Source organism: Aptenodytes patagonicus, chromosome 6, assembly GCF_965638725.1.
Source record: "Aptenodytes patagonicus chromosome 6, bAptPat1.pri.cur, whole genome shotgun sequence".
In the NCBI taxonomy this organism is placed as follows: domain Eukaryota; kingdom Metazoa; phylum Chordata; class Aves; order Sphenisciformes; family Spheniscidae; genus Aptenodytes; species Aptenodytes patagonicus.
In genome coordinates this window covers 30,336,841-30,358,327 of record NC_134954.1, presented here as the reverse complement: position 1 = coordinate 30,358,327, position 21,487 = coordinate 30,336,841, and the positions used below count along the sequence as shown (strand labels likewise).

The 21,487-nt window shown below is 50.1% G+C and overlaps 3 protein-coding genes across 4 annotated transcripts in view; 1 reads left to right on the top strand and 2 right to left on the bottom strand.

Annotated features, from left to right (window-relative positions):
- The first annotated feature begins 9 nt into the window (after positions 1–9).
- NEU4 (neuraminidase 4) lies at positions 10–6,281 on the top strand. 2 transcript variants are annotated; one of them, XM_076341834.1, is made up of 4 exons: positions 10–1,807; positions 2,671–2,876; positions 3,067–3,322; positions 3,732–6,281. In XM_076341834.1, exons 2-4 carry the CDS (start codon positions 2,676–2,678, stop codon positions 4,781–4,783), a joined length of 1,509 nt encoding a protein of 502 aa, XP_076197949.1. In that variant the 5' UTR covers positions 10–1,807; positions 2,671–2,675; the 3' UTR covers positions 4,784–6,281. The 2 variants fall into 2 exon arrangements, with proteins under 2 accessions (XP_076197949.1, XP_076197948.1); XM_076341833.1 differs by having other exon boundaries at positions 2,376–2,876.
- Positions 6,222–7,832, bottom strand: TM4SF19 (transmembrane 4 L six family member 19). Its single transcript, XM_076341846.1, has 4 exons — positions 7,641–7,832; positions 7,452–7,529; positions 6,703–6,887; positions 6,222–6,408 (listed from the first exon to the last, which is right to left on the bottom strand). Exons 1-4 carry the CDS (start codon positions 7,815–7,817, stop codon positions 6,222–6,224), a joined length of 627 nt encoding a protein of 208 aa, XP_076197961.1. The 5' UTR covers positions 7,818–7,832.
- A 6,168-nt stretch (positions 7,833–14,000) lies between these two features.
- The window catches only part of UBXN7 (UBX domain protein 7), a 31,387-nt gene continuing 23,900 nt past the window's right edge, over positions 14,001–21,487 (bottom strand). The window contains exon 11 of the mRNA XM_076341829.1: positions 14,001–20,764. Within this exon, the coding sequence (XP_076197944.1) occupies positions 20,603–20,764 (162 nt within the window). The 3' untranslated portion in view covers positions 14,001–20,602. The remainder of the gene's footprint in view (positions 20,765–21,487) is intronic.

Genomic DNA, 21,487 nt, shown 5'->3' with positions numbered 1-21,487 from the left:
CCTGATTTTCAGCATTTAGAGGAAAAAAGGGGAGGGAGAGGGAAACGAGGAGGAGAGCACAACAAGGGGACACAGCACTCAAAGGAGTAGGAGAGATGTTGGGCCTCCCATCCAGCAGCACCTGTGCTCGACAACATCTAACTACCGTGCAATGCCAGGGCCGCTTTTCAGATGGGAATCCCAAGCATTGTGCCCAAAGCTGAGAGCACTGGCTGGCAGCCTTTCCCCACTGGCACATGAAACGTCCCTCTCATGCATGTCATGAGGTGCAGGGGGCCTCTGCACCACTTGGGACAGCTTGGCGCTCCCCTGGGAGGGCCCGTTTTGTGGTTTCACCCCTCTCTCTTAGGTGAGGGTCCCCAGTCCCTGGACATGGATGGTCCCTTGGGCTCAGGATCCCTGAAGCCCTTTATCAGCAGGGGCTTCATCGGGCACCCTTGCTGTGTTGGCCAAACTCTCCAACACCAGTTAGGAGAGGGGTGGAGGGGAGGCACAGCCACTGCTTGTTTAGGGCATGACCTTGTTATTGAAGAAGGTAATTAAACCTGCTTGGGATGCCTTTGCTCATTTTCCAGCTCCCCGCTGCCGCGCCGGTGCTGGGAAGGTTTTTCAGAAGGACGGCAGCGTCAAGCCCAATGGCTGTGGCGTCACAGCCGTTAATGAGTGCCCATTGCCAGTTTCCAACGCACCCACCATCCCCGATGGTGCAGTATTTCTATGCTTAGCCAGCGTCTCCTCCCGCTTGCGCTGGTCGGGGCGGTGGCAGGGACCCAGATGGCACAATTGGGATGATGGATCCGGGATCACTTGGCTTGCAGCTTCACCTTGGGGGGGCAAAGCAGCCTAGCAGCATCTCAGCCCAGGGAGCAGGAGAGATGCTGTCGGAGGGGAGCAGAGCTGGGATTTTTCCTTGGCTATGTTTAAACCCGGCAGGTAGCCAGGGAAGCCAGCTGAGGCAAGGGTTAACTTCCTGCAATGCAACCTGTGGTCCTCCACAACCCATGTGTTGTACAATGGGAGCAACACAGAGATTACCAGCACCCACACGGTTTTCTGCTCCAGCAACCCTAGCTAAAATTAACCAGGCTTAGGAGGCATTTGTAATGAGCCGGCGCGGAGGACATGGCAGCTGCACATGTTCAGCCTGGGCAATCCCCAGGGGCCTTTCCTGGCCAATTCTGCAGCCTGAGCCTGGGCTTTCACCTTGGAGCTTCTGATCCGTATGAATTTTGTCAAGCCCCTTTAGCTAAGCTGATGCCAGGGATGGAATATAAGTATAAAAATAATTTCTTACAGCTGACCTGTGTGCGGGTGAGGGTCCTGGGAAGGCTGGGACCCTCCAGACCACAGCCCATGGGCTAAGGAGCTCACAGCTGGGTTGCAGCACCTGGGCAGGGAGGTCTGGCCTCTCCCAGCCTGCGGGAGGAGGGAAACTGAGGCAGGAGATGCAAACCACCACCTCACCCCCTTCCCAACACAGCTCCCTTTGCATCCCCTCCTGGGGGGGTCTGAGCAAGGCGGCTTGGCAGCCGTGGGGCCCCTGGCTCTGCCCAGGCTGATAACAGTGCCTTTGTGCCGCCCGGTGCTGCACGAGCGGCTGCCGCTGCTGACTCAGGGCTTTTTCCCAGCCACCACTGCTGCGGGAGCCCCGTGACCCATCGGTGGGGGGGACCCTGCAAGGGGGAGGTGGGGTGGCAGCAAAGCAGCGAGGCAACGGCTCTGCGGAAAGCTGGCGGCTGCAGGAGCTGGCGTTACCCCTTGGCAGGGGCAAGGGACAGAGGGGACACCCTGAGCTGAGCAGGATCCGGTGAGTGCCTTCGCTTTCTCCGTGTGGTGTTTGATCAGCAAAAGCTCCTAATTAAAACAGGTGAAAGTCATCCTCGGCCACTCTGGCTGCACCCCAGAGCAGGTTACCCATCTCCTCCCACAGTGATAACCTGGGACATGTAGGGACATGTAACCTGGGGACAGCTGACCCTGGTGGCACTCCTGCTGTCCCCAAAGGAAAGGTGATCAGGGATCACGCACACCCCGCTGCCGCAGGGACAGCCTGGCTGGGGACCCCACAGTTTGTGTTGTGCACCGCAGGTTTCCCCTGCAGGGCAGGGGGAAAGGAGGATCCGGCTGGGTCCGCTGCGCTGGAGGCACCAGAAACGCAGGACAAAATGCTCCCTGACCCCCTCAGAGGACCCTGGGCTGGTCCCGGGGTCTTGGACATGTGGAGACAGGCTCTGCCCCCGGCAACACCCGCTTGACGATGGGAGCAGGGAACTGCAGGTCTCACCCTGCCCTTTGCTGACTGGCCTCAATTTACCAGAAACCCCTTTTGAAGAGCATCTTGAAGATCAATTTAATTTTATTTAATTTTATTTCAGAGTAGCCCAAGTCAGCCTCTTTGGTGTTACCCAAAATCCTGTCCTACTTTTGACCGACGGTGACTTGCCACCACAGCAGCACATATTCAGCTCCTCTCAACCCCAACCCTGCCCATAGTGACCTGCCCTCCAGCCTGGGCTCCCGGGATGGTCCCCAAACCCAAGCCCACCAAGTTAAACCCCAAACCCCTCCAAGGACAATCCAGCTCCCAGCCCACACCCCTAGCCGTGCCCAGCAGCTGGTCCCCCCTGCTTCATCAACCCACTAGGGTGGGACTGCAACTTTCTGCTGCAGATGCCATGGGCTCCCGGCACTTCCCCGCCCGGACCGTGCTCTTCGAGAAGGAGTCCAACGGCGTCACGTACCGTGTGCCCGCCCTGCTTTACCTGCCCTGTGTGGCCAAGCTGCTGGCTTTCGCGGAGGAGCGGCTGAGCGCCGACGATGCCCATGCCAACCTGCTGGTGCTGCGCCGTGGCACCATCTACAGGAGTTACGTGGAGGTGGGACAAGGGATGCACCCGGGGTTGGGGGGACATGCTGGGCTGCAGGCACGGAACAGCCAGGTGGTTGTCCTCCACTGCTTGTGCATGGCACAGCTGAGCTCCTGAAGGCACTCACACGGGAAAGGAACACTGCGTTGGGTGAAGTGGGGTAGTCCTCACCCCTCTCCATCCTCTCCTCCCGGGGCAGTGGGAAGACATGCGCGTGCTGGAGACGGCGACACTGCAGCACCACCGGTCGATGAACCCCTGCCCGCTCTATGACGAGTTCACTGGCACCCTCTTCCTTTTCTTCATCACGGTGCTGGGCAGGACACCTGAAGCCTACCAGATTGTCACCGGCCAAAACGTCACCCGCCTCTGCTGCGTCACCAGCGCTGACCAGGGCCTGAGCTGGAGCATGGCCACAGACCTGACGCAGCAGGTCATTGGCGGGGCCATCAAAGGTAGCCCACTGGAGAGGGGTGAGGAGGGAGGAGGACAGCCAGCAGGGAAGGCAACCATGGGTTTTGGCCTCCTGGAGCCACCTATGGTGCTGCCAGAGGTGGCCTCGGGGTAGGGAGCCCACAAGCATCCAAGAGCAGAGATGGGGGGGAGAGGACCCCAAACAGAGGGGAGAGCAGATGGAAGGAGTATCTGCGTTGCTTGCACAGGGAGAGAGGAGATGGAGAGGCCCCGTAGCTATGGGTAGGACCATGCGCAAGGACAACCAGGCAGCACTGGGCTCTGCTGCCCTCCCACCCCACCACTTTGCTTGGCTAGGCTGGGGGGATGCTCTAGAGACCCATCCACATTGGGCATGGTGGGGGCACCATGGAGGCCACTCTTCACCCCCATCCGTCCTCTGCTTCCCAGACTGGGCGACATTTGCGCTGGGCCCTGGGCATGGCATCCAGCTGCGGTCCGGCCGGCTGCTGGTGCCTGCCTACAGCTACCACATTGACTGCAAGGAGTGCTTCGGGCAGCTCTGCAGGACCACCCCTCACTCCTTCGCCTTCTACAGCGATGACCATGGCCGAGGCTGGCGCTTTGGGGAGTTCATCCCCAACCTGCAGACGGGTGAGTGCCAACTGGTCTCAGTGGACGAGGAGGATGGCTCCAACGTCCTCTACTGCAACGCCCGCAGCCCCTTGGGCTTCAGGGTCCAGGCACTCAGCACGGACGACGGGGCTGTCTTCCACGGGGGGCAGCTGGTCCAGCGGCTGGTCGAGCCCCCCCATGGCTGTCACGGCAGTGTTGTCGGCTTCCCTGCACCTTTTGTCTATGTTCCTGATGCCTCCCGGGACACCGTGATGCCCCTCCAGGGCTCAGCTCACCGGCTGCTCCCCAGGATGCTCCCCAGGTTTCGCTACCTGCCCATCCAGCGAGCAGCAGGTGATGAGCTGCCTGCCTTGGCCACTGGCAGCCACCACGAGCCAGCTGAGCCCGAGGAGGGCTGTCCTACCTCAGGGCATCACGGCCATGCCCACGGCAGCACCTCGGTCCGAGGGGACCCCAGGGCAACTCCCAGCCCCGCTGCCCTCTTCCAAGCGCCAACATGGGTCCTCTACTCCCACCCCACCAGCCCCATGTCACGGGTCAACATGGGGGTTCACCTGAGCACCTTCCCCAGGGACGCGGAGAGCTGGACCGAGCCGTGGGTCATCTATGAGGGCCCAAGCGCTTACTCAGACCTGGCTTACATGGAGCTGCCCTACAACGAGGCCTCCATCTCTGGTGGCCCAGCCATCGCTTTTGCCTGCCTCTACGAGAACGGGACACGGTCACCCTATGAGCAGATCTCCTTCAGCATGTTCACACTGCATGATGTGCTCCAGAACATCCCCCTGACAGCCACTGCTCCCTGGAGGGACAGTGGTCCCCCACGCCGCAGAAAGCGGGGGCGAAGGAGCTGCCTCGTCTCCTAGTGCCCCCCCAGGTCGGCTCCCCCTGGTCGCCCAGTGTCAGGCCCCAGGGCACCAACCCAGAGCCCAGCACACCAGGATGCTCACAGCCTGGGGTCCTGCCACGGGCCAGCATGGCCATATCACAGAAAAGGTATGTGCTACTGTCCCAAAATTGGGTTTTATCTCATTTTTATTGCTATTTTTTAATTATATAGTTGGTTGGGCATGGAGGCTTGTGCCACCAGCCCCAGGCTCCTTTCCAAGCACATGAGCCAACCCATGAAATACATAATGGGAGGCAACAGCAGCAATGCAGGGGAGAAAGCAGTCAGGGGCACCCCATGCCACCTGTGTGTGCCAGGTCGGGGGGACATAATGCTCCGGCTGTGCCATACCTGGTACTACCACCCTGCTCCAAGGGTTTTCCTCCTATGGTCATAAATATTTATGTTCCTTTTTTTATTGCTCCTTTTTAATCATCCTGTTCAAGCCAATTCCTCTTTTTCTCAACAGTCTCTCCAAAATCACCCAGTTGCTGTTTAATCTGGCTGATTGATTGTTTTGGGTTTTTTTAAGCTACCACGGACATTGCTACTTTCCTCTGAACCTTATCAGTTTTGGGGCAAACATCCTCCCAGCACAGGCAGGTTCAGGCCTGTACCCACACTCAGTCCCTGTATCCCCACGTGGGGATGGGGGATGCGCTGAAGCCAGTGACACCCCCTGCGAGTGCAGCGGCAGGTGGTGCGATGAGGTCCTGGGCCAGTGGGGATGTGATGCTGCTCCTAACATTTGCTGCATGCATGTGTGTGTGTGTATGGGTGAACTTTGGGGGACTACACCTCATTTCCAGCACTACCTCCTTCAGCACGACTCCATCCAAGTCCCCCAGCCTCAGCCGGAGCCCGGCTCGGCTCCTCCAGTCTCCTTCGTCCCTCCTGCCCTGCGTGGGAGACAAACAGCAACACAAGCTGCCCTAAATACAGATTGATTAACGAAAATAAGTTAGTGTTCCAGCTCTTATCTCTATAAATACCACCGTGTCACATTTTGCACTCGGGTGGGTGGAGGCTGATGAGGAGTGGCCGGGGAAGCTGTTGGGCTCATGCCGGGATGCCAGGAGCCAAGTCCTTACCTCTATCGCTCACCGGGCTGGTTTCCAACGCCAAATGGCTGCCAGCTCCAAAGGCATCCACTCCAGGGTGGAGGAAGAGGTATCGCACGGGCAGAGGACTCTGTACGGAGGCAGCCCTTTGCACACCGACCCAACACACGTCACTTCAACATCTCGTGCGGGCCGGCGTGTCTGTCCCCCATGGGGGAGTCTGTCTGTCTGTTTTGCACCGGGCTGGTATCACAGCTTGTGCTGTATCCCCGCCACGGCATTTGCCACTGGCAGAGGGACACCCGGGGATGACACCTCCTCCAAGCACCAGCCTCCTGGCACCATCACAGGTCCTTACTTCCCCTCGCAAAAGCCGCAGAGGCACCCAAGGCAGCCATTGAGGATCTGGAGGGAGGCCAGCACCATTTCAGTGGCGCTGACAAGCAGCAGGAGGGAGAAGAGGATGACGTTCCAGGCCACGACACCTGCTGGCTCCAGACAGATGCTCCAGGTGTGACGATCATGCAGGTAGTTCTCTGTCCTGCACGATGGGGAGAGGAGGAGATGCAAGATGCTGCCCTGCAGCAGGTCAGGAATTGCATCACTTTCCACCATGGAGGTGTGCCCCAGACACCCTGTCCTTCATCCCAAGGATGAGCAGGGTCAGCAGGGTGATGGGGATGGGAAGCACCACGTAGAAAACTGTGGAAGGTGGACCTCTTGAGCTACCGGGGTCTTGCACCACCACCAGCAAGCCCACCCACCATAAATAACACCAACTTAATTAGCAATAAGCTGATGAGGCGGCACTGGCGACTCAACCCCACTGCCTCACCTGGCATCAGGCTCCTGGCTGCCGGCATCCAGGAAGGGGTAACCCCAGAGGGTGCCATGCCCGTGGCCGTGCTCCGAGGCGTTGTAGAAGCAGAGGGGTCCATTGGTCAAACCCACCCCGGAGAGGACAAAGCAGGCAGCAGCACCCAGGAGCGCCAGCTTGGAGAGCACGGCAGAGATGAAAGCCTGTAGGCAGCACCCGGGAAGGGCAGGGACCGAAAGTCAGGCGGGCTCCAAAACATGTCTGTGTGTTAGCAGCGGAGTTTGGTAAGGGGGCAGAACTCCACTCCCCTTCACCCCAAGGGGCTCCAGCCCCGGGGAGCCGAGGCTGAGGATGAGTTGTCAAGCTGGGCAGAAGCGGGCAGGGAGTGGGGACAGGCAGGGACCTGCCACATGGAGCCTGGTGGGGCAGAACCCATGCCAGCATGCACAGGAAGCCCTGTCCTCTGGGGAGGTGGCACCATGCAGCATCTTGCCACGGGAGAGGGGACACCCTGCCACATCCTACCGTGGGGCCATAGGAGAGGGGGATCCATGCCACGTCCCACCATAGGGCCACAGGAGAGGTGGCACCCTGCCGTGACCTAGCATGGGAGAGGGGGCACCATACCATGTCCCACCACAGGACCAGGGGAGAGGGGGATCTGTGCCATGTCCCACCATGGGGCCATGGGAGAGGTAGCACCCTGCCACGTCCCACCACATGCCGCTTGGGACTGCTTTGGCATGGGGGTCCCAATGCTGCCTTACGTTGCGACGGGTGCCGCAGTCGGAGCAGCCGGTGCATCGCCACCCCACCGCTGTGATGTGGGTCGCTGCCAGCAGCACCTGTGGGAAGGAAAAAGTGGATGGGGGATGAAGGGGAGCCACCTGCTCCATCCCTTCCTCCCTGCTCCACAGACACGCAAGGAAGGACGCGGTGGAAACTGCGGTACTCACGGCGATGCCGCCTCCCCAGATGCCCGGCATGGCCTTGGCATGCTTGCTGATGTGCCCCTCTGCCAGGTACTTCGACGCCCCGCCGGGGAAGAGCAGGAGGATGTTGGCTGCCACAGAGAGCGTGCCCAGCACCAGCAGGCAGGGACCCACAATCCGGCTGCATTTCCCCACACACATGGCCACCCTGCACAGGGATGGGGAGGAAGAGGAGGAGAGGAAGGGGCTGCCTTCAGCCCTGCAATGCCCCACGGCTCCCCCACCCCGAGCCCATCTCACAGCTGCGCGTGGACAGGAGTTTGCTGGTTTGTGCTTTTGGGTCCCAGCCTACCCCACCAGCACTGCCCTTACTTGAGAGCAATTTCCAACGGAAATCCTATTTTCCCCACACCATCTGATTAATTAAATATTAAAAATAAATTCAGTGTTAATACTGATCTACTGCTACCAAACAGTTTTCTTGAGGTTGAGCTATTTTATCATAGAAGGAGAAGCCCAACTTCAGACCTGCTAATATTTCTTTGCCAAATGGGCAAGGGAGTTTAAGAAACCTTGAAACCTGTGCGACCCGCAGGGTCGGCTCCTCCAAAATGTTACTGCAGGAAGGAGACCAACCACTGTGGCTCGGTTTGAATTTGAGTGCTTACAATGAGCAGGAGGGAGCCAGGAAAGGGGCAAAATCTTTGGACAAGGACTTGTGAAAGCACATCAGTCTCCAATCAAATCCAACAGCAACTCCATCCCCATCACACACTAGTCTTAGCATAGGTCTGAATATGCTGAAACCAATTACAGTTAATTAAGGAAAGGTTATCACCTATCCTCAGGCAAGCCATCCAGCTCTGCTGGCATTTTATTAAGTTATCAGTTCACCTAGAAAGTGCCTGCCCATCTCCAGGTGATACCTTGTCAAAAATTAGCTCTCCCTCTTCTCTACCTGGCAAGAGGGGGGATGTCCATTGGTCGCTCTGGGACTGCTGAAAACAATCTGGTTTGCTGTTGTCCCAGCTTCCCAGGTTTCTTCTACCCTGTGTTCATTTTTGCTTCAGGTTGGTTTTATGTATTTTCCCCTTTCCCAGTGGCTTGCAACCCGTTTTGCACAAGCTCCCTGAATCAAGCTGCTTCTCACAGTGGCTAATCTATTTCAGGCTCGCTCTGGCTTTGCAAAAGCAGAAGCGAACAGGCGCCACATGGTTGTTTCCATGGGAAGAGCTGCCTCAGCCCCCCTCACATGAGCAATGGGGAGGAGCAGCTCAGGCTGTGCGTCCAGCCCCTGAATGGCCAGAGAGGCCGGGGGGCACCAGCCCAACAGGGCTTCACATCGCTGTGACCTGCTAGAGACCAGCCACGCCAGCCCCGGCAGGCTGCTGGGGGCCAGGGAGGGCTGAATGTGGAGGAACAGGGCTGCAAAACCCTGCTGCATGGAGAGGATGCAAAGCCAAGAAGCCTAAGGTGGACCACCAGCTCCACCCACCCTGGAGCTTCGCTTCCCCTCTGCTTTCTATCCTCCCTGCCTTGGTTATAAGGAATTTAGGGCCTCTCGCCCTCACTGCGGTCCCACCTGCAGTCCAGGGATTGTGCGTGGTTGTCTCCCCAGAGCCATGAGCATCCAGTGCTGAGTCCCACCTCCCCACTTTGGTGGACCTTCCAGCTCTTGCTCCTCTGGAGCTCAGAGCATGGGCTGCTCTCACCAGCCAGAGGCTTTTGTGGTCTTCTGCAATCTCTCCTTAACCTCGCGCCAAGGACACTCCTTCCCCTCCACTGCTGCCCTCTCCCTAGGGCAGAGGTCTCCTTCCCTCAGCAAGATCTCCACAGCTTGCTGTCCCCCCAACACTCCCCTTGAGCAAGAAGCAAGTTTGCATTAGCTGCTTTCTTCTACCTCAGCCAATACAGACAGACAAACCCCTCTGTAAGGGGAGGTAAAGCAAAAGTGCAGCTGAACCAGTCTCTGTTAGGACACTCGAAAGAAAGACTCCCTTCCTGCCAGCATGTCTCCATGGCCAAAAGCAAGAGGATTCAAGCAAAGCCCAGGGAACCTGTCCTCCCGCCTTCCCAGCTTACCTGGGAGCGATGCCACATGGAGCCAGCAGCGTCCACCCCTCAGATGAGCCCTGTCATGGAGACATCACCCATGGGTGACTATTTATGATGTCCCAGCGTGTGCTCCACATCTTCCTCCTCCACCCCAAGGTCCACCCACCGCATCAGTCACGATCCTTCCCTCTCCCACACAACCAGCGGCTCAAAAGGAAGAATGACTGTCCTGTCTGAATGAGGCAGCCTCTGCCGGCATTGTGGCTGATCCTTCTGTTCGATTATGCCCCCTTTCACTGGCAGAAGCCACAAGTCCACCAAAATAAGCACAACTTCAGATTTTAAGGCTTCTACCAGGTCTGCCCTAAATGCCTTGACCATTGCCTGAGTAGCAAACACCGTTTCTCCTAGAACAACCTGCAACGTAGGGAGAACATTTTCCTCTCTCCTCTGCAGCCCACTCCAAACACTATTGTTCTGTCACCATGAGTCCACATCCTCTACCAAGGGCTTCTTCCATCACATTTCACCTTATTCCCTCGTTGTGCAAGAGCTTTGTGCATGGATGCTGAACAGTTCAGGTTTGCCTCTTCTCATTTTTACCCACGGGGGGAGCACACTAATATTTTAATAAAAGCTTCTAAACAAATATTCTCGTGTCTAAGCTGGTTCCTGTCTCCTGCCCTTTGCTTCCTTGCAGATGGCCCAGCTTTTCCTCCAGGTGTTGAGCATGTCCCCATTACATATGTATCTCTCACCTTGGTGATAACATTGAGAGAGAAAGGTTATTTCTGGATCTTAATTATTGCAAGTCATCAGACACCAGCATTTCAAAGTCCCATCCGGGGTGCCCGTGGCTGACAGCGTGCAATGGGGAAGCTCCTCTTCTGTCCCCATAGAGAAGGTCTGACAGTAGCAGCTCCAAGACGGGAACAGAACCAGGAGAACATGACCTCTGTGTCTGAGAACAGGAGACAGGGAAACTGAAGTACAAAAAATGGCAAAAATAGGGCAGTTTTTCTGGCAGAGGAGTTGCAGGCAGCACAAGCAAAGAGGAGAATTGCTCATGGGCTGTGCAGGCAAAAGGAAGAATCCTCTTCATTCATTATGAGAACCCGAGGCACATCAGCTGCTTGGGATATGGGCTTCCCCATCTGCAACAGCCACAGGACACAGAGTGTAAGTGCAGCTATCTTATAGACCTGATACAGTTTTGCTCCAATATAGTAAATAAAAAAAAGCAACTACAGTGCTACCTTTTGGTTTATAACCCAACTTGCTCTACCTAGGGTAACACACCCAAGTAGCATGTTTCAAAGTGGCTTCTCCTGCTTTCAAATCAATGAGTACGGGACTGTCGAGAATATAAAACCTGCTCTAAGTACAGCGTGCCACTGTTTGTTGAAAGAAATAGAAAATGGAGTTGGAGCCCTTGAGTGCCACATGGAAAAAGATGAACTGGTGAGGCTGGGTTACATCAGCCAATTCTGTTTTTCTAGGAAAAATAAGGTGAGAGGAGCACATTATCTGAATAATGATAGTTCCTCTGAAAGGAAAATCAGAGTTTGCACCAGCACATAAATCCCCGTTTTATTCTTAAGTAAGATGAATTGATCTCTAAAAAGCAGACAACAGCAAAGGCAAAACATGTAGGACAGCAGACTGCTGAGAACAATCTAATTTTTCCTTCCTCTCTTTTTTTTGCTTAGAAAGAGAGGAAGCTTTTTTTACTCCACTGGAAGAAAATGTGTTGCAACCTCATCTTGTGCCCTTTTCTACGTCATGGCAATCTGAGCTTCCTACGTTGCCACACACATGATCTGGTCAATCATCTCCCACAGAAAAACCCATGCCATTCAGCGTGAAGCGTCAGGGTGAATCTTTTCCCCAGGACCACTGATCTTCCCCTTACACCCACTCCAGCCCAAGTCCGTAATAGTAACAATAATAATAATAAAAGGCTAATTTTAGCCCTGCACAGCTTCCCAAGCACCATGAGTGGCTGCATGCCTCCCTTTCTCGCGTGGGAACTTAATTATGAAAGCGTCAGCACGGCAATTACGGGCAAGTAACTTGCTGCCAAGTCACCCAGCCACGGCGCTGTCAAACATGGTCCCACGCAAAGCGATTCTGACTCAGCAAGGTCCTCCTGCTAACTCCTTCACTGACACCAGATTGCAGCTGAAGAGATGCCAGCTGCTTTCATCCTAGTTGTTTTGTGTCGCTTTATCCCATCACACTTAGAGGGCTCTGCCTCTCCAGTCCATGGTTTGCAGGTCACGTTCGGCAACGGTTCTTTCTGAACTTTAAGGTCTGTGAGCTTTTTATAACCATTGCATCCACCCTCTTAAGCACGCTCCCCTGCTCTTTGCTTCCCCAGACTCCTCTGGGGCTGTGGAAATTGCACAGCAGGTTGGGTTTCAAGAGTGGTTTGGCTTCAAGGAGAATCAAAGAGGCTGAGTTGAGTTTGAATCGGCGAGATCGAACCATTCTGTGCCAAACTAACCTCCACCTCGGTCCTGTCCAGAGGATGCTCAGCACAATTCAGTGGTCTCTCCCACTCCTCTCAGTAGCATCTGCAAATCTATTTCTGCCACTAGCTAGCTAAGACTTTTCTGAACTCAGGTGCAGGCACGTTTACTGCCAACCGCGATCCCCTTAGACAGGCCCTGCATGGAGTTTGTGGCTAGAACTCAGACTGAAGAAATACCAACATGATGCTGCTAAACAATATGGCATTTGCTTTAGCTTCCTTATGAATTTCACCTGATTTAATACTTCAGATGAGATAAACCAACCCAGTTAAAAGTTGGAAGGAGTCTGCAGAAAGGAAAAATAAATAAATTAAAACCAAGAGCTATCTTGAGTCTATCCTGTAGTTCCTTGACCTGCAGACTGTGATGAAAAAATATTTCCGACTCAGTTGGAACAGGAAATATTTTCCTAAGCTGCATGAAAAGATCAGGCTGTTTTCCAGCCTTGGGAGGCGCACAAGCAAGTCTTCATCACAGAAACCAGAATTGTCCAGTTAACATAGTGAGAAGGAGAGGTGCACATGCCGAAAACTAAAGAGCAAGTCACTTCCAAGACAGCCCTGGAAAGGCAGCTAGACCAACAGCCTTCTCCTGGGCTCCTCCGGAGGCCAGTGCCTCCCAGAAGGGTGTTAACCACGCAACTTGGACATCATCTCTTGAGAAACCTTTGGGTTTGAATAAGCCAAGCCCATTTGCCCTCCTCTCCAAGGCATGCTGGAAATGAGTCACGATGAACACTGGTTGAAGGTTTTAGCATGACTGTTGGCACAGTCAGTCACCCTATTCCATAACTTTTTGGAGGGTTCAAACAGGGCAAGACTGGGGGCAGTGGCTAAGTTACTGTTTCAGTGAAGACCCACCTACGGTCAGGAACATGAGGATGACCAGAGATCAGTTTCTTAAGCTTTAGCAGGTACAGTGGGGAAGCAAAGTACTTGTCCAGAAGGGACTCTGCTCATCGGCATTTCACATGAGGCCTTTACAGGAACGTCCCAAGAAGCCCAAACGACAGTTGCAGAAGTTAGAGGCTCCGTCTTGACAACACCTGTACCAGGAGAACATTGCTGGTTCAGAATAGAAAGCCACATTTTCTCTGTTCTTCCATTGGGAAAGACAGAAAATCCTAGCCCTGCCTCTTTTTATTCATTTTCATAAGGGTATTTTTCCTATCAAGGTACCAAAAGTTTGTCTCACTTAAAGATTTTGTGACCGCTAGAATGGGATGAAGCTTTCTCGGTCTAAGCAAGCAGCTCGCTGTAATCAACAATTCCTTATCAGCAGGAACCAGATGCTTTCTACTGAAGTCAGCTACTTTGTCATATTGATTATCAGACACCATATTGCAAACAGGCTTCAAATTCAGGCAAGCCCTGTCCTTGCTGGCTGGGCAGACCTGGAGCTAGTATCTAAAATTACACACATTCGGACTTCTTCAGCTGAGCTGCAGCTTCTGCTGCTTATTTTGTAAAGAGAGACAACGCCAATGAAAGCTGCTACAGCCAGGGTAGGAAAATTGTAAACTTCCCAGAGGTTCAACAGAAGCTATGGCACCTGGACCTATTCTGCCAAGTCGAGATTCACAGACCAGGAGGCAAAGGAAAAAGAAAAGCACCCAATCTGACAGTTTTACTAAAAAGTCAGATACACACACATAGGGAACTTGGCTTGATTTTCTTTCCTTCTACCCCAATAACCTTAAGGAAAAACTCAGAAATTCTCCATATAATGCAGGGACAGACTTTCATTAGAACAACAACAAAAACCCCAAACCCAAAAACTGAGATATGAAGAAAGCTACTGAAAACAGTTTGTTTTATTTCCAGGATCAAATATTACAATAGGACATTTACATATATTTATAAAAAAACGCAGCAGTTGTGTATATAGATCAGAGGTTTCCTTGAGTTTGGTCCCTCCCAGCACAGTGAGCTGAAATCTTCTACATTAATCCTCTCCCTCCTCCCACATGAAGTCGCCATCATTGAAGAAAAAAGTGACCACTGTAAAAACTGACAGGCAAAGTCACAATTTTGAAACTGTAAGTTCACCAATTAGAGGAAACAGCCTCATTTAAAAAAATCATCTATCCTATAGTCTGGTGTCTCTGGTGAGGCACCACGTCTCTGAGTTGAGTTTTACCCAGATGTTCTTCATATAAATCTGTTCTATAAAATAGCACCTCGCCCCCCTGCTCCATGTACTTTTACTATCTATCCTTCTATACCTTAAAGTCTCAGCACCATTTAACAAGCAGTTACAAAATGACTTTTCTCTGTACTGCAGACACTCATGGTAATTAAAGACAGTGACCAAATCCCAATTCTGCAATCGCTCATAATATACCCATGTAAAACAACAGAAGATAAAACTGAGGCAAGTTGAGGCACTGATGTTAAGTGCCGCATTCTCCGATTAAAAACACGTGTGTGTGTGCATATGTGTGTGTGTGTATATACATATGGCTATATTTATTGGGAGTAGACAGACACTAAGCATCTCATGGACAAGAGGAGACTGGAGTAAAAGTCATCCTGTACAACATCACAGAAAGGGTATCCATTAACCTCACCGGTTCAGGAGCAGATAGCAGAGTATAACCGAACTGCAGTAAGATCTTGGGCTCGGACAGAGAAAACCTTGGCAAGACTGTCTTTGCAGAACGTAAACCAACAGACCTCAACAGCCGGTCGTCAAATGTGTTCAGATCAACTCCAAACATGCGACTGCGGGTATTTCCAACAACGCAGATGGCCAATATAGGGCTCAAAACATGACCTTTGTTTTGCCTTTAAAACAATAGCTGTTCCATTTATAGAAAATAGTTTCTGTTAAAATAAATATAGAAAGGGTGGGGGAGAGGAGAGGCTGCACTCAAACCTATTAAAACAGCTAGACAAGGCACACCCAGTCTTTATGGGACTGACACTTTACACTTCACCCATCTAAAGCACATCTCTGCTAACCCTCCCTCCTCTTGGAATACAGGACTACCTATTTTTTACTAACTTGACTAAAAAGAGATTAAACAAGAAGTAGTGACATTTACTAAAAAATCAGAAGGCATAAAAATTCAGTGGTAAGTTCCTGAAATGACATGCGTCTTCCCATTCGCACACAGGTCTCTATGTTATCTGTTTCTTCACATGGTTTAGGAAAAAAACCACAAACACCGTATTTTATGCATCTCCGCAGCATTTGGTACCTGACAAAACACAGCCCAAGTGATGCCTTGCCCCCAAAAGAAAATTGCTTTTAGTTTAGGCCTTGTTGCTCTCCAATCCCTGCGAACAAGCTCCGTGCTCCAGCAAGAACAGACTCAAAGCCAGGATTCAGCATCCTAGCACCCCAGCTCCTCCCAGAGGCGAGGAGCGTGTTCTCAGTTCTGGCTGTCATTAGCTAACCGCACAAGCTGCAAACCGCATGTCGTGCCCTCTGCTACAGGGCAGCTGTGTTCAAAGACCTCCTGCACAGAGACAAGACTTTTAATTTTGGAGGATGCTGGCTCTTCTTTCTAGTTCTTTGAAGAAACTTTTCCACTTAGCCATCAAGGACTCAAGTATACTTAATGAAAAAGTTTTCAGTAGTCCAAAGATGTTGGACTATTGAAACAGCAAAGCACACAATTACGTGGAAGTTTTCTAAAAAGTGTATTTGAGAACTCAGGCCCTTCAGCAGTGAGATTTATTTATTAAAACACATACTAAAACCAGCTGCCAGTTTCTGCAAGGGTACAAACCGTAGCACCAGTAAAAGTGGAAGCTGGTATAAGCTGGTGCAGATGAGTATATAAATTTGGTAGTCTTTAAAGAATGCATCTATGAAAGTAGTGGACCACATGAAACACAAGCTGTTTGCGGCAGCAAACAACGGACGTGCTTTACAGACGAGAGGTGTTATTCTCCTGTAATAGCAAGGCAGCAGATCTAGTGAGCTCTGGAAAGTATGCTGATGCAAAATTGCTGTTTAAATCTACTTAGGAACAATGGTACCTTTGGCTGCCTTTTTATAGACAACTACGTTTTACAAGGCTATTACGCACATACATGCACATTCTTTTAATATTGATGTAGTCAACTTATCTGATTTATCAGGAAGGGCAACATACTTCAGTCCATGAATGTCAGAAATGTAAAAATCGCAGACCTTAATTCAAAGCCTAACAAAAATAATGCAAGAATGCCCAGAAATGTTTGGCACCGTCTTTATCTGCCCTTTTTATGTCAGTAGGGAATGCTGTTAAGGTTGAAACTTCACTTAGAGCACATATCATCAGAAGACCTGAAATCCTTCTCTGGGCCTCTGAAGGATCACAAGTGGGAAGCCAACAGTAAATGTGTCAACAGCACCTGGCAGGGAAAGCCAGTACTCATTTTGCCTTCTGAATACTGGTTGAGATTGTGACTATGAGCTGCAATTAGACACTAAATGTCAAACCAAAGCACTGTTAGATGAAAAGCACATGCAAAGGAAACTTATCCACAAGCAGCAAGAAGCTACAGCTTGAAACACGTTAGCTCTGTTCAGTTCTCTACCCAGAAAGACTTCCACTGTCTACATGCACTTCTGCTCCTCCAAACTCATAGCAGTCCTTGCAACACAACACGCAAATTATGGCCAAGCAACACCCATAGGAAGCCACAAACCACAGCCTTTGAAGGACTTTTTTCCTTTGTCCTTCACATTTCAACATCTTATTTTGCAATCAGATTTAAGGCATTTTTTCCAACCTTGTCAAAAGCAATTTGAATTTCAGATTTAACACCTAGAAGCAATTGTGACAAAGGCTCTTTAAAATTAGAGCCCAACTAGCTTACACCTTCACTGCTACAAGCTGTTGCAGGCATGACTTGGTTAATGTTTTCAGCCACGTTCCTCAGGCCAGCAAAACACATTCCTCCAAAGTCCAAAGGGCTTCAACATGAATGAAGATCTGAAGAGGTTGTATCCTGGTTGGTGCTGTTTCTGAACAGCTTTCAGCCACCACAGCACAGCCGATTGACATGTGTGCTGCAGCACTGTTTTTATTTGGGCTGGGAAGAAGGGGGAAAGAGGGGAAAGAAGAGCCACATGCAGGAACGCATATTTCTTAGATTTTTTTTTTTTCCTCTGCCTCCTGCTCACAGACCAAAGCAAAAGAAAACTGGAAGGAAAAACACATCGTGCCAGAGAAACGAAACAAAACAAACAGGCTCATCATTTCTTGGAGCAGAACAAATTACTAGGAACTGCAACACAGAAGAAAAATGCCATTTTCAATGTAAATCTTCAACTTCACATTCTTCTTTCCCTGTTAGGTTATAAAAAGATTAGTATTTTTCTAAATAGAACCTCAAGAAAGAAAAAAAGAAGCGAGAGCATAAGCACTCCTGGTCCCGCTACACCAGCAGGCAAAACCATTCACTGTGCTTGAGGCATGTTTCTTGATGGTTTAAAAATAAACTTGCAGCAGCCAAGTGCAACATTTGCTTCCTCGCAAGAGAGGTGACTGAGCTGCTCTTGGCATAACAAAATCAATGAAAAGCTAACCATGGGCTCCCAGTTTTGTTTTTGATAGCAAGATGATGAGTGTAAGGTTACTCCTTTCCTTACGGCTGAGCAGAGAAGAAAGTTAGTTGCCAGCTGCCCGCTGCCCTGCAGCTCAGGCGCTGAGCTCTGAAAGAGGGGGTAAGAAAGGAAGGTTCACAGTATGGGACCACACAGTGTACAATCTCTCCAGCAGCAGAACTGATGCAAGAAGCTCATGCTCTTGCCTGCAATGCAGTTTCCCCTCTTCCCCGCTGCTGATAAAGCTGTTAGTTATTTTACATCAGATTGCTTCAACATATCACAGCCTAACCCCACGTACATTAGTACGACTGGGGAGGGGCAAGGGGGAAGAAGAGAAGCTACCAATAAAACAGAGCTAGGACTGAAAAGGCAGCGTCAATTTTGTATGTTTAACTCAACTGCTAGAAAAGTTGATGTGGAACAATGTTCCCAGAGCAGACACAAACCCAAGCCTGTCCAAAATGAGTTGGCCCTCCAACCAGCAAACACAGCCAACCAGCAACAACTCAAAAGAGAAATCAGTGGAACCGCAAAGGCTCCCTGCCTTACACTGGCAGGAACAGGCAGGAGAGCAGGAAAGGTCAACATGCTCCCATCCCAGCCTGCGTAAGGGACTCAAAAGGAATATACACACGTGTTGGGTACTGCATCCTGTTGGCAGACCGCCTTAATTTTCTTGTGGGTAACCACAGAAGAGGTAATGAGTTTCAAGGCAACAAATGTCAGAGTGAGTTATTTCAACTAGACAGCTGAAGCTACTTAGGGAGGCATCAGACCTACACAGAAAGGGTTTCCTTCTGTCCCGCTCTCTCATCTGTCCAAGTCTGAGTTATGAATTTGGATATCCTAGAAACACAAAAGATCCTTCAGTCTAGAGGTGCCACTGCTGCTTCACAGGCCAAAAACCAACACCCCCCCCCTCCTCTGCTAGCCTTGCAATTCACTTTCTAATGCTGGGAAGCAACCTCCACGACAGGATCTCTTTACAAACCAAAAATGACATCCGATGTCATATCAACCATTGATCAGGAAACTGTGGTCAGATTTTGCTTTCCTGATACTGCATCTTGCAGTAGAATGCAAAATAGTTTTTGTGTAGAAGGGAAATCAATTTATACAATTCTGTGATTACATGCAAAACCTCAATTATGAGCAGAGGACAGCTGTGAGCTAATATTAGCACAGGGAATGCAAGACATTTTCTGTGATTTCCTACATTTAAAGACTCCGAAGTATGCAGGCTAGTATGAAATTAAAGGCAAAATATCTTGAAAAGTTTTAGTCTACAGTAAATTTGTGACCACTAAAGTATTTTTCTTTAACAAGTATAATCATCTGACAGTTGCAGAAAAAGTTAGCTGTTATGGTAGGTCTCACATGCCTTATTCCTCACTGATGAATAGCACACTAAACTGAGTTCTTAGTTGTAAATACACAAATTCAACATCCACCCTGAGGATGGCTTGTGTTAGTTAACTTTTATCCCACTGTAATACCTACTGTAACACCAATTGATCAACACCTTAATGTCTAGAGAAGACACTGGAAAAAGAGGGCACTCTGCACAGCCCAGTGTACACACCGGATACACCTGCATGACTTCTGGTGCCAGCTTCCAGAGCTGAAAAGAAAGCCTGAATAAAGGAGTAGCTTTCCATACAGCCTTCCAGATTTAGAGGTAAGTGACAGTAGTTGAACATGAAAACAGAATAAAAAGCAGCCTAGAACATTCAAGCCACCAGGCTGTGAAGTCTTTTATAAAGCATTAATTCATTCCACAGTTTGACAAGGCTGTGTATGTTTTTAATTAATGAAAGAAAACCTGCCTAGGACTTGCTGTCCTGCTCAATCACAGTCAGTGCTCTAAAGCCCCTGCAAAGCAAGTTGCTCCTGGGGAAAACAAAACAAAACACCATGCAAAGAAAAAAAGCCAACTAACTGTCAAAATTTTATGACAGGTTTTTTCCAGAGAGTCCAAGATCTTTACAGTATCCTGCCACCTTCCATCACCATTTGGAAAATCCTGAGAGAACGTAAAAAAGGAGACACTTAGGGGATATTGGGGAGAAAACAAATGGAAACCCCACCTACTTCTACCAAGGAGTCAGTTCTGCTCCAACACCAGACACACAGCTTTCCCTCTGGGCCAAGCAGTCAACCCCATATAGAGTATAGTTGGGTTTTTTTTCTTTTTGGTTGGCTGTTTTTTTTTTACCATGTTCGCTGGCAGCATTTAAAGCAGGAGGAAAACATGCATGCAATCTAGAAGCCTTTAAATTAGATGGAGGCAAAGTATCTCACCACAGCTCAACCCAACTCCTTCCCAAAAACGAAGTTGTCACAGAGCGTTACATAAGTGAATCCTTAAGAAGGCTGTAAGGTTAATGGAGACCTTTCGTGTAGAGAATCAAAACAAAGGAAAGACTGTACTGAAGATTACACTCTCTCCTCACAGAGATATGACTCAGTGCCTTATCACACACTATTTTCAAAAATAAATTAAACAAAACAGATTTAAGAATAGCAGCAAGAAGGGTATGTGTATTATGGCCACTCCAAGCTCCAGCATACTGGATACACAGATCACCGTTTTACTTAATTCCATGAAAACAAAGGCAAGATTTTCTTCCCAATGCTCTCCGCAGGGCCCAGGCTGAGGAAGAAAATAAAACTCTGAACACTCTCATTTGGTCACTAGAGCAGGAGAAGGGAAGAAGAGAGAGAAGGGCCAGCCAGCTGCCTGCCTGATTTCAGCACTGCAATCCTATGACCCTCAACTGCATATTTATGAATTGGTGTCCCAGGCAAAGAGGAGAGGGGAGGAAGGCTGGGAGAACTCAGGCCACGGTGCTAATTCCTTTCCTGCACAAAGACAGTCTCTTGAGGACACAGGCCTGCCTCCTGTAACGTGATCTCATAGTCCAGGTGGGAGAGTTTCCTTCGAGGGAAGTTGGTGAGAAGTTCAAAGCGTTCATTGGGGTATCCTTTTGACTGGACATGTTTCACCAGAGCCTGGAGAGAAAGAAAGGCAAAGAAGTGTCATATAACTCAAAACAACACAGAAGAATGTAAAAAAAAATCCTGTTTTCCTTTAGAAAAGGAAGTTTGTAATCACAGTCAAAGGAAATTTGGAAATTTTGCACATAGTATAGACCCTCTTTTACTTCAATATCTAATTTGACCCACACACGGTAAGAATAATCATAAAAACTAATTACCAAGTGATCCTTTACCTAACTGATTCTTTAAACAGAAGACATACATAATAGTACTTTAATTCAAGCAAGCCGAATTCCACATCACACAATCAAATCACAGTAAAAGAAGATTCGCAAAAAAAAAAAAAAATCCTTAAGTGCCCCAAACAGAAGCCCCCTCACTTGTTTATCAGATATTACCCTTACATTAAACCTAAAAGCCACCAAAGAAGCATTTTTGTCAGGTAATGTTGACAAAAATAAATGCAGTATTTTTACTAAAAATGTATTTTCCTGCCTTCAAGAAGCATGAGGATTTGGGTAGGTTTTTTTCTTTTTTTTTTTTTTTAAAGTTCTTTTCAATTCATTGACTTCTCTGCCTACAATAGCAATTGGGGCAGGAAACAGAGGGCATTGGGATGAAGGGGTATCAGCCTCACAACCCAACAAGCAGACATATCAAGAAGAGCTAATGTCCATGCTACAATGAGAAATTTCCCAAGTTCATCAGGAAACACAGCAGATGAGAATGTAAAGT